Source organism: Schistocerca serialis, chromosome 8, assembly GCF_023864345.2.
Source record: "Schistocerca serialis cubense isolate TAMUIC-IGC-003099 chromosome 8, iqSchSeri2.2, whole genome shotgun sequence".
In the NCBI taxonomy this organism is placed as follows: Eukaryota; Metazoa; Arthropoda; class Insecta; order Orthoptera; family Acrididae; genus Schistocerca; species Schistocerca serialis.
The window spans coordinates 50,474,332-50,487,364 of NC_064645.1; the positions used below are offsets into that span (position 1 = coordinate 50,474,332).

At 42.4% G+C, this 13,033-nt stretch overlaps 1 protein-coding gene across 3 annotated transcripts in view; it reads right to left on the bottom strand.

Moving 5' to 3' along the window:
• Positions 1-13,033, bottom strand: part of LOC126416625 (cytochrome P450 4C1-like) — a 267,648-nt gene that overhangs the window by 76,115 nt on the left and 178,500 nt on the right. The window contains exon 5 of one of the 3 annotated variants that reach the window (XM_050084385.1): positions 10,803-10,901. The exons of the other annotated variants lie outside the window; for them this stretch is intronic. Coding sequence (XP_049940342.1) covers positions 10,869-10,901 — 33 coding nt within the window. The 3' untranslated portion in view covers positions 10,803-10,868. Of the gene's footprint in view, positions 1-10,802; positions 10,902-13,033 lie in introns of those variants that run through there. 3 annotated transcript variants of the gene reach the window in all.

The window sequence follows — 13,033 nt, forward strand, 5'->3', positions numbered from 1 at the left end:
ACGTCCATGGCGACGAATGGCGATTTTCGACCACGACACCATGCAGCACGGAACAGATGGCTCCAACAACACGCCGAATGGACGGCTCAGGATTGGCACCGCGTTCTCGTCACCGATGAGAGTCGCACATGCCTTCAACCAGACAATCGTCGGACACGTGTTTGGAGGCAACCTGGTCAGGCTGAACTAGTTACACACACTGTCCAGCGAGTGCAGCAAGGTGGAGGTTCCCTGCTGTTTTGGGGTGGCATTATGCGGCGCCTTCGTACACCGGTGGTGGTCATGGAAGGCGCCATAACGGCTGTACGATACGTGAATACCATCCTCTGACCGATAGTGCAACCATATCGGCAGCATAATGACGAGGCATTCGTCTTCATGCACGACAATTCGCGCCCCCATCGTGCACATTTTGTGAATGGCTTCTTTCAGGATAACGACATTGCTCGACAAGACTGGCCAGCATGTTCTCCAGACATGAACCCTATCGAACATGCCTGGGGGAAATTGAAAAGGGCTGTTTATAGACGACGTGACTCACCAACCACTTTGAGGGATCTACGCCGAATCGCCGTTGAGGAATGGGACGATGTGGACCAACTGTGCCTTCATGAACCTGTGGATAGTAGGCCACAACGAATACAGTCATCCATCAATGCAAGAGCACGTGCTAATGGGTATTAGAGGTACCGGTGGGTACAGCAATCTGGACACCACTTCTGAAGGTCTCGCTGTATGGTGCTACAACATGCAATGTGTGGTTTTCATGTGCAATGTGTGGTTTTCATGAGCAATAAAAAGGGCGGAAATGATGTTTACGTAAATCTCTATTCCAATTTTCTGTACAGGTTCAGGAATTCTCGGAACAGAGGTGATGCAAATCATTTTTGATGTCTGTGACAATATGTGGTTGCTGACGGATTTTTCCAGATTATTCGGAAACGTATGCGTGGAACCTTTTCAAGGATCACTAATTATTGGCCAGTTAACTAGGCCCATACAGGTCAGACAGTCAGTTCAATAGCAACCTTATATGCTTCTGATGTGGAACTCTTCCTTTGGGATTTGCACTCGGCTGTAACAGGTCTGCAAGTATTTAACATCAAAAAGTAAGTCATGCTAATATAAACAACGTGTTATTATAAACGCAAAAGGAAGAAATGCAACAACTCAGACGAATTCATTCAAAATATACTATTTCTTCTAGGGCAGAGCTTAGTCTTCAAAAATGTCACGTAATTCATCTAGCCCTATAAAGCAATAAGGCAAAGTCAATGTGACTCGAGACAACAACAGGAAGATTTCAACTAGGGGTATATTTAATAACACTGAAACAACGTAATCTGTTTCAACATTTAGATTTGGATCACAAGTTACACGTAGAGAAAATTCTGATACAAATGAATGGAAATTAGAGCACTGTAGTAGAATAATTGCGACACTTTTTATGTTGATGTAAACCGCTCTGGTAATCACTTGTATTTAGCGTCTGTAAAGTGCATGTTATGGGGCAGTCCACTTCTAACGCATTCTTTCTAACCATGATTATCCATATTTTGTTTGTCGATTAGCATTACTTCGGTTATTTCTATCAACAAAAGAAGAAATGTCATTTCTCACCGCTGGAGTTGAAAATGGAGAAACGTTGACACAGTCACACTTATCTTCTGTACTGACTACCTCGGACTGAATCCAGTTTTGCTACTTTACTTTGAAAAATGATGTAATTGAAGGCTGCATAGGTCTTTTTTGAGCTTCTGGCTCCATGATAGTCACAAAAAAGGGTCAATAAACATGTGAAATTATCAATGTTGAAATATTGCGATGTTGTAGGGATAAAATAATCCTAAAAGCTGTATTTTAAACAGTCCAGTCAACGAAGGAAACTTAGGGGAGTAATTTGCGTGGTCGCAATTTTTTTACAGTGGTAATGGGAGTGTCATGAGCAACATACTAAAAATCCTGATGGGCTGGGTGTGAGCGTGGGAAGTTCAGAGTCGAGCGAGTATAGGTCACTTTTAAGGTTTTTCTTGAACGTCTCTAAAACCGCGGCATCCACCGAAAATGTTCCCTGTATGAACGAACCTACATTAAATTTTCTACAAAAATGGCTTTATTCAGTTTTTTCTCTACACCTAATAATTTCAGCATTGTAGGGGATAGAATAACCGCAGAGTTTTAAAAATATTGTGTGAACTGTATGAAATTAATGTATGTTGTTAAATAACGTGTATTAATAACATATATTAAATATTTGTACCACATCTAAGTGCAGTAGAGGTATAGTAGGGGAAATTGTGTATTGGAGGAATAACAGAGTGGAAAGGTGGGGCTGGAGGTAAGAAGCTTGAGAGAAAGTGGGTCCTCAGGTTGTAGTCACGCACTTCCCTCCTCCATAGATCTGCTTAACTAAGAGCGAGCAGGCAACTCCCCATCCTCTCGACCACACTATTTCACAAAAAGCAAGTACAGGGTGTTATACTTACCCTACCACAACTCATCTCATGAATGACTGGTGACTCAGTGTACGGACATGCACAGGGAGTTTATGTTCCACAAATGTGATTGGCGATACATGGAATTGAAATATGATTTACTAGTAGTACTAACACATGTAAAGCACATACACGGAATCTGCATAAATGTCAGCACACTGTTCTACGATACTAATCTTCCTGTACGTCAGCTGTAGTGTTTTTCAGGGAAAGGCAACCTCCCCCACTTTTCTGTTTACAGATTACGCCTTCCCAGCATTTCATGTCTATCATGACTGTATACAAAATCACTGAGCTCATGTTTATATGGTGGGGTTATTTTCAGTACGTTTAGTTTGTACTGACGTTTGTGAAATGAGCCTGTTATGTAAGAAAACTCAACAGATGGAGCTGCCAGCTGTCTACCACATTGAAAAGCCTGCCTCAAGTACAACTGCTGTCAATATTTATTCACCAATGTCAGTTTCATTGTCTCCATTATCAATGGTTTTCTGAAGCTTGAGTGTATCAAATGTAACACACAAGTGCCAGCAGTTGGTGAATGGAAGAGATTTATGCTGTCTACCAGTACGTCAATTAACGGTGACAGCAGTGCAGAAACGTCCTGGTCATTCATTAATCCTCCCTTGCTCACCAACACTACATAGGACCTCTCAGCTACTGTTTATGGGGACATATTTTACTTAAAAGCTCAGTTTACAACTGCAAATAAGTACTCACTTAATAAACTAGAAGTAACTTCACAACATAAACACGAGCTCAGTGAACTTATTTTGTCTACTCACATAAGATAACTGGACAGGAAATAGTGGGGACATAGCGTCTGTCTGTAAACTGAAAAGCAAGGAGTGCTCGTGATGAAGAAAGTCGACTTTTCCAGAACAGAGTGCAGAGATTTTCGTAGAATATGTCAACATGCTTTTCTTGTGTTTGTGTTGTTAGCAGCCACATCTGTTTTCAATGCACTGTTGACACACTTTTTGAAAAATAAACACACACTGTCTATGCTCTGTATCGCTAGTGATTCGTAAGGCGAGTTGCAGAAGTGTCGGTATAACTTTGGGTAAAACACTGTGGTTGCTTTTTATAAACCTCCATCCCACCCCCTTACTACCCTGTTACACCTCTATAACAGAACAGGATTTTTCCCTTAACACAGTTTTACTGCACTTAGATGTGCTGCACACATTTAATATTTGTTCTCAACCCAAGTTATTTAACATTAAACTTTAATGTTAGACCAATAAACACAACTTTCAACAATTGCGATTTTTCCATCCCCTGTAACACAGAGAGAGATAAATAAAAAGAACCACCGTTGTAGGAACGCAACTGAGGAAGACAGGACTATAAAAGTTGAAGATGTAGGAAATTTAATTTCGAGTAATTGTTTTCTGATAATCATTTTAGCTAGATGCCACAGTTTTCGAGACATTCAAGAAAAACGTTAAAGAAAAGAACTGACTTTTACGCAAACCAATGTCCGCACCCCACCGATTAGGATATTTAGTATGTTGTTCATGACAGCCACCGTTACCACTGTACAAAAATTTCCGACTTCACGAATTTTTTTCCCAGTCCTCAGTTTTTGGTCTTTGTTAACTAGACTAAAAATAAAAGAATGAAAGTATTCTAGGTTAGGTGAGTTTTTAGAATAGGTGTTCTTTAATGCGTAATCTGAAAAGAATGAAATCAGCTACATAGGGTAAGCTGAATAGCCTAATTGGGATCGGGTGAGTCATGTTTCTATGACTTACACTTACATTCCGAAGTTTTTTGAGTTTAAATTAAAATGTGTTTGTCACAGCACTGTTCACAGGTAACTCGTAGTCTTTTTTTTTTTTTAATTTAAAAACAAAAACTTCCCTATGTAAGTGAAAGTCGTGGACAAGTAATTTATCATGTCCTCTTGTTCCACACATATGTAGCCTGGATCCATGCAATTAACTCACGTCATACGTAAATATTTTCATCCAGTAACCTTGCAGTCTCTTACTTTGCAGGCTAGAGCCACTGAATTCGTGTAAGGTGACCCTGCTACACACATCAAAAAAAGTTTTGCATCACCTCTGTTCCGACAGTTCCGGAACCTGTCCAGAAAATTGGAATAGAGATCAACATAAAAATCATTTCCGTCCTTTTTATTGCTCATGAAAACCACACATTGCATGTTGTACCACCATACAGCGAGATCTTCGGAGGTGGTGTCCAGATTGCTGTACCCAACGGTACCTCTAATATCCAGTAGCACGTCCTCTTGCATTGTTGCATGCCTCTAGATCCCTCAGAGTGGTTGGTGGGTCACGTCGTCCATAAACAGCCCTGTTCAATCTATCACAGGAATGTTCGATAGGGTTCATGTCTGGAGAACATGCTGGCCAGTCTAGTCGAGCGATGTCGTTATCCTGAAGGACGTCATCCACAAAATGAGCACGATGGAGGCGCGAATTGTCGTCCATGAAGACGAATGCCTCGCCATTATGCTACCGATATGGTTGCACTGTCTGTCGGAGAATGACATTCACGCATCGTACAGCCGTTACGGTGCCTTGCATGACGATCAGTGGCGTACGTCGGCCAGCCCAAAACAGCAGGGAGCCTCCATCTTGCTGCACTCGCTGGACAGTGTGTATAAGGCGTTCAGCCTGACCAGGTTGCCGCCAAACACGTGTCCGACGATTGTCTGGTAGAAGGCATATCCGACACTCATCTGTGAAGAGAACGTGATGCCAATAATGAGCAGTCCTTCGGCATGTTGTTGGGCCCATCTGTGCCGCGTTGCATGGCGTCATCGTTGCAAAGATGGACCTCACCATGGACGTCGGGAGTGAAGTTACGCATCAAGCCGCCCATTGCACTCAGTTTGAGTAGTAACACGACGTCCTGTGGCTGCACGAGAAACATTATTTAACATGGTGGCGTTGCTGTCAGGGTTCCTCCGAGCCATAATCCGTAGGCAGCGGTTGTCCATCTTTGGGCGGCCTGAGCGAGGCATGTCATCGACAGTTCCTGTCTCTCTGTATCTTCTCAATGTCCGAACAACATGGCTTTGGTTCACTTCGAGACACCAGGACGCTTCCCTTGTTGAGAGCCCTTCGTGGCACAAAGTAACAATGCGGACGCGATCGAACCGCGGTGCTGACCGTCTAGGCATGGTTGAACTCAGAGAGCACAAGCCGTGTACCTCCTTCCTGGTGAAATGACTGGAACGGATCGGTTGTCGGACCCCCTCCGTCTAATACGCACTGCTCATGCATGGGTGTTTGCATCTTTGGGCGGGTTTACTAACATCTCTGAACAGTCAAAGGGATTGTGTCTGTGATTACCACAGTCAACGTCTATCTTCAGGAGTCCTGAGAACTGGGGTGATGCAAAACTTTTTTTGATGTGTGTATATAGTGCTTTTCTTGGCAGTGACGCCTAATACTGCTCGGATTTGGTCGACAGATGTCAGAAGTTCTCGGGTCGCTTGCCACCTTGCTTGCCAATATATAGCAGTTGACACTAGTGCTACTACACTGGTTAACTGGTTCACCTTGAGCTATGTCATTAAACTAATTTCATATTCGTAACTAAAAATGATTACCACAGGCTGCAATGCATTTTCACGAAACCTTGTTACTTCCTTGCGTAAATTCCAGCACACCAAATGGTCAGATCGTACCGCGAGTAGCAAATGTTTCCAGCACAGTGGGAGACTTTCTCCTGCCCCCGCACTCCCCTCCCCCAACTGCAACATCCCACTGAACAGGCAGTACTGCTGTTGGCTTTAGGTGAACAGCTAAGTACTGCAAGTCCTTTCTTGCTGCAATTGCGATGAAACGTTTTGAAAATTCCACATATTCTATCTGTTATTTATCTCTCGTGTAAAGGCGTGCTCGGTGATTGGCCAGTGATGCTATGACACAGCCACTGGGTTTTGGTACACCATTAGAAATATCTCCAACATATGTATCAGGTATACTCACGGGCATCCAGAGAAATTTTTCCATTGTGGGAGGAAGCGGGGGTTGAGGGAGCCGGGCCGGGAGACTAAAATTCCAGTTTCCACGTAAATGAGTTCGTTAGTTTCGGGACATGACATGCTAAAAGAACTAAAATGAGTATCTGGAAGATAACGCTTACTATATAACAGGGAATTAATGGTTATCCACTCATTACATGAGTGAGAACTCTGACACCAGACCAGAAGGCTCCTGTTGTGGATGCCTATGGGTATACTGTTGTTACATCGCTACGGAAGAAGTTCTGAAACATTCCAAAACCTAACGGATGAAAGGCGTTAAAGTTTTTGGTAATTAATATCTTCTTTAAGCCATGTTTCTTTTATTTCAAGCTTTATTGATCTCAGGCGCCCTAGTTGCGCTCAATAGATATCGACACAAGTCGATGTAAGTTGTCGGTGCTAAGTTAAGCTTTGACTTGTATGTAGTGTGCCATCTGGAGAACGCAGTAAGCAGAATTTTGTCTCCATTTTGAAGAGAGAAGTAAAAGGGGAATGTTATCTGTCTGCTATAAAGTGATGCTACTTTAGGCAAAAGTGGGTAGAAAATCAGCAGCTATATATAAATTACATTCGGAAGTAACATGGTTATAAGAAACCAAGTCATGTAATTGTTCAGGTTCAAAGACACTCGTTACGCTATTTATTTTTCAGTTGGCATTCACCACGCGGGTTAGTCGCGCTACTATGGTCATACAGTAGTTATATCACTGGAGTTGGCAGCAGTCGTAAACTTAAGACAGTCGACACAAAGTACCGATATGTACCGATAACAAGTAGGGAGCCGAAGTTCATCTTAACATCGACAACATACAGTCATCGTGCTGCTTCTAGCTGCTGCTAACCTTCGCTGTCTAACAGTCACTGTAAGTGTTCCAGTGGCGAAGTTTAATCTCATATTCATACAATCGTCAAACTTCAGCGTAAGCGACTTAAAATATTTTTAAAAATTCACACGACTACGTTAAAAAATCCTCTTTCTAGGTCTGGGTGGGTTGCAGCCCCTCGTCCGCCCCCCCCCCCCCCCCCCACCACCCACCCCATATCTACGCCCCTGGGATATTGCAACATCCATTTGAAACTCTGGAGCCCCTGGTCAGTGTCACGCCCTACAATGCTGGCCATTCAAACGCAGAGCTACGTAAGACATGCAAATAATTTGTGGGATGTACCTGCATTCATCCTGAAACGAAGCAAATCGCTACCAAGAAGACCTTAGAATTACTCACAGGATAGCATTCACAAAAGCACATTGTGACAGAGTATTACAAAAAAACTGGAAACTTATTTGGAACATCTCCAACTCCATCCTATCTACCAGAGTAAGTGTGATTTCATATGACATTGTCCCGACTGCAGAAAGACTCCATAAAATTAATCTGCAGCCCAACGCTCATTGCCCTTATTGCAAGCTGACTGAATCTGTGGAACACTTACAGTAAACAGACAAGGCAAGTTCAGGTACAGAGACATTGTTGCCAGACTCCCTCCAACCCCCCCCCCCCAACCACACCATGACATCATCAAGAAAGTCATTCAGTGTTGTCGAATTTCTGACAAAGGCCAACTGTCCTTTAAAAAATGGAAGGAAATTCAGATTTTAGTGGTAAATACAAAACAGCAAGAGTTTTCCCCACCCCTATGATGTCACTGTGGAAGTAGGGCTGTCATCGTAAGTACAGATTGACAAGAAATTAAAGAATCCAAGATGGAGCAATGACATGTTGCGGTAAGTAGTTAATGGCTGCTGGGTTTACCCCTGATATCACTGTGGAATTAGATCACTCGTGCTAAGCACAGAACACCCCCCTTCCTCCCCCCTCCCCCGCCGGGATATCGATGCAATGCAGCTCCACCACGATATCAGAACCCAAGATGCTAGGACGAAGCCAAGTAGCCGGTCTGATGACCTATTTAACATGTTCTCCCCGAGCTACTAATCACTCCGACATGTACGGCTACTTATAGTAGTCGGGTCACTCACAGAACTTGAGAGTGTTCCCCACTCACTGTCTTTCTGGCTCCACAGTTTAAACAACTTGTTCTTGGAGATTACTTTAAAACAGTATGGTTCTCACTACCATATTGTGTAGTAAGAACAATCAAGTCTTTATTTAACACAAGACTGGCGAGAGTGGCGCACCACACACCCACACCACTGCCACCTCCTGAGCACCCGTGCCACAAAGTTCACTCGTGGCATGCTGCATTGATCTCTTCCATGTGTGCCGAGTAGATGAGAGTGAGTCGCCAACTGCCTCACCGCTGCCACCAGCAGTATAATTGAATAGGATTGAACAGCGTGACAGATACTGCTGATTAGACTACATAACATGTCCAATGTGAGACACGAAATAGTAGTTACGATTCCCAACACTAGCATGCTGTTTGTGATGGAGCTACAGTCAACGTCCAATATGACCTAAGTGAAAATGGAGCGTGAAGCTGGAAATACAAGCATCATGAACGTGCTTTAACACACACTGTAAAATAGTGGGACATTCAAAACGATCTATAGCCCATACAAACGCTCTGCAGGGGCAGTTTAAAACTCGATGGTGAGGGGGGGGGGGGGGGGGGACATACACTCGACCTGTGTGTAGTAGGACTTGTGCCGTGTGTGCTTAAGTACCATGCTTCCAACATTCACCACGAGAAATGAATGTGCAGGATGTCTGACAGCTATTAAGACGAGCAGTGACTTGATTTATTCATAGCGCACATGAAACTTTGACATGCATTAGTTGTTCTTATTTCCAAACACATTTCAAATGTATCAAATGACACAATTTCAGAGACTTTACTGATCTCGTACAGACATGGGTTCATGTACATAGACTGAAGCAGCACGTCAAAAGTTGTACCAAGGCCGCTAATCGAGCTTGGTTCTCCTGCCTAAGAGACAGGTAGGTTAGACACTACACCACCTTGGCACAGTTTGCCCTGGCGTGCCTCCCTCCATGATCCAAATTATCATTGCTGTCCCAGGCTACTTGAAATTTCCCCTTGCACATGAACAGAACTGCTGAGGCTCTCCATGTTCTGGAATAGCTCCTCAGCATCGAACGTAAATGGGGGGTCCAACCTGAAACTCAGCCGCAGGTACAAAGGGCGTTCAAAAAGATTGCACAGTCATCTCTATTTTTTTTTTTTTTTTTTTGCAGGAGGAGAATTAAATTTTTTTGGGAACATACTTGGAACATTTAGCGATAAGTTGGTATATAAGAGTATTTTCTTTTATTTACAGGTGAGCCCTAATGGACCGTAAAGTAGATGTCAGGTTGCGACAACGGTTGGTGATGGAGTTCCTCTTCAAGAGTAGGGATGACTCTGCCACATCGATTCACGGTAAGTTGCTCCCTGTTTATGGGGAGACACAGTGAATTGCAGCAGTATCTAGCTGTGGTTGCAGAGGTTTAAACAAGGTGATTTCTCTCTACTGGAAAATCCACAATGCGGTAAACCATCGACGGCAGTGAGTGATGTGAATAAGGAGATCATTGATCAAATCATCCAAAATGACAGATGTGTGACGACACAACAGCTTGCTGAAATGACTCGTTTGTCATTGGGTAGTGTGTAATCACTGGTATAGTCACTAGGGTACAGAAATTTCTGTGCGCGTTGGATGCCTAGATTATTGACAAGAGAAATGAAATCGATGAGGAAGAATGTGTGCGAGGATCTCATGAAGACCTTTACTGAAGAGTGGAAACAGTGTTTTGACGGCATCGTTAACCAGGATGAAACATGATTGTTTTTGTCCGAACCTGAGAGCAAAACCCAACCCATGGAGTGGCGTCATCCAGGTTCCCCTCAAAAAAAGGAACCAAGACTTTCACGAACAGCAGGCCGAAAGGTGATGGCCTCCTTCTTTTGGGATCAGAGTGGCGACATTTCCATTGACTTTCTGGAACCTGGCACTACAATTAACCGGGACCATTAGTGTTTGTCACTGGACAAGCTACGACGTGCCATCAAGACCCACAGACCACAGCATCAGTGTCAGCTCATCAGACTACACAATGACAACGCCAAACCCCATGCAGCCCTAATGACGCAGGACGAAATTTTTCCTTATCCTCCCTATAGTCCGGACTTGGCTCCATCTGATTTTTACCTCTTTGGTCGTCTAAAGGCTTACCTGCAAGGTAAAACATTTGATAGAAAGACCTCATTTCCTGTGTCAAGCGACGGTGTAAAAGTCAATCCTCAGAATTTTACCAAAGTGTATTTACATCATGGAAAGAACGTTGGGCCAGATGTGTCACAACTGATGGAGGCTACATTGAGTAGGCTCAATGTATAGCTAAATGTTCCAAGTATGTTCACAAAAAATTTCATTCTCCTCCTGCAAAAAATAAAAAAAATTAGAGGCGACTGTGCAAAACTTTTTGAACGCCCTTTGTAATTATACAAATGAAATGACACAATTTCAGCCATTTTATTGGTTTTGTACAGAAATGATTTTATTTATATAGACTGAAGTGGCGAGTGAAAACTTGTACCAAGGCTGCACTTGCCTAATAAGCAGGAGACCCGAGTTCGATTCCTGGCCTTGGTAAAAATGTTCTACTGACACTTCTGTCTATATATATAAAATATATCAAACGTATTTGAAAATGATGCACTCTTATACTTAGGTACAAGCCGAATCATAACCATCAAAAACATAGTAAATACATCTGGTGGGAAAGTATGACACATGTTCTGATAGTAGTTCTCAGTACCCTACTTGTACACCAAATTGCATACGAAAAAGGTGAACTGCTACCAGCAGCAGAACCTGCCGCCATCTAGTAGACGTAAGGTTCCCATAACATCAGGCATGTAACGGAAGGTGACACTGCCCTCGCACTACCATCACTGGAGAAAATGGTGTGCCTCCATAAATGCATAGCAATCATTTGATTGACGGCATTTTATGGAGCATGCACCTTGCTGGACACCTTGTGTCTGCAGCCAGGTGTGGTAATTATTGGAGCTCATAGGAGAAATTTCTCTGCAATATTTATTTTCTACCGTAGAACTCGTACATCAGATATAGATACTTACTCTCACCGAATGACACGTGGCAGGAGTCAATCCACAGAACGTTTTCATCTAAGGGATCATGCTTCTCTACATCTTTTATGGCGCATACATAGCTCAGACGTATCCATAGAGTTCCTGAATGGATGTAGTCTACTTGCATATAACAAGACATTGAATTCTCAAGTCAATTTCACGCTGAAGTCAATGAATACTGTATCTAAATAAAGGAATTTTATAGCTAAAGAAGTTTAAAGTTCCTCTCCAGGTGCAGTCTTATGCTTTCACAACCAATATTGTACAATAACTCTGAACTTTGTGTTGAGATTGTTAAACATACTACCCAAATAACCTATTTTTCACATACATAACACAATTTCCACGTCAGTTCTATCCTCATACCACAAAACATATATTTTGAAGAATCAAATGCAATTAGCCACTCAGCAAACGACACATGAGAGCAACCACAAAACAAACCTTTAGCACCGGCACAGACAATTCATGTGCCAATGGTGGTGCAGAAACAATTGAGAACAGAACTCCATGAGACAAAACGAAAACTCCCTGCACAAGACAGTCTGTGGGAAGCTCGCCACCTTCCATCATAATGTATGCTGGTGAAGATACTAAACCATCTATGGATTACAGCCTCACTATATATTTTATGCTGCACACTTAACATTGGATTTCCCCATAGGATTTATAAATAGAGACTGTTGACATACATATAGCAAATAATAGAATGTCTCTCAAAACTGGCCAATTTTGTGATGAAGTCAATGAAATTTGCACATAAAGAAGTGGATTTCGACTCATACCGCTACACTTCCATCTGTGTGATACATAACTGTGATCCTAGCAGGATGTCTCTGATTTCCTTTGAGCTGTTTCCATCTGCTCTAGAACTGATCGTGCTAATGTCCTCCATTACAATGCACATCATTTTTTGAGAACAATTTCAGGAAATATAACTCTTTCATGCACTACTTCTACACTTTATGAAATCAAGGAACAATTCAAGTTGTCCACCATATAGCAAAAGAAACGTTGTTCAGTTCAATTATTCTGTAAGTTGCAAATAAATGTTTGGTAGATTGACCTAGGTTCCAACACCTCTAAGGATATCTTCATCAGAATGGGATATTAAGAAAATTTCCTAGTAACACATACATGCCAAAGCCTGGAACATGTTTCATTTTAATTTTTGACTTGAGCATATCTACTCTAAACTTTGACCATTACCCTCTCGAAATTTAATTTTACAGTTTCTTAAAATTTCAGTCCAATGAAGACATCCTTAGAGGTGTGAAAACTTAGGTCAGAATACCAAACAGTTATTTGCAGCCGGTTGGCTGTTTGATTCTTGTATTGAAACTTGTATAGAGTTGCTGACAGGCAGCCATGTTTAAAACTGTTTTTTCTTTTGTGCCCAGTTTCACTTTTAAGTGGTAAAACATGCCAAAAAATGTAATTTAGCATATAAGGTTTGGAGGGAATATCT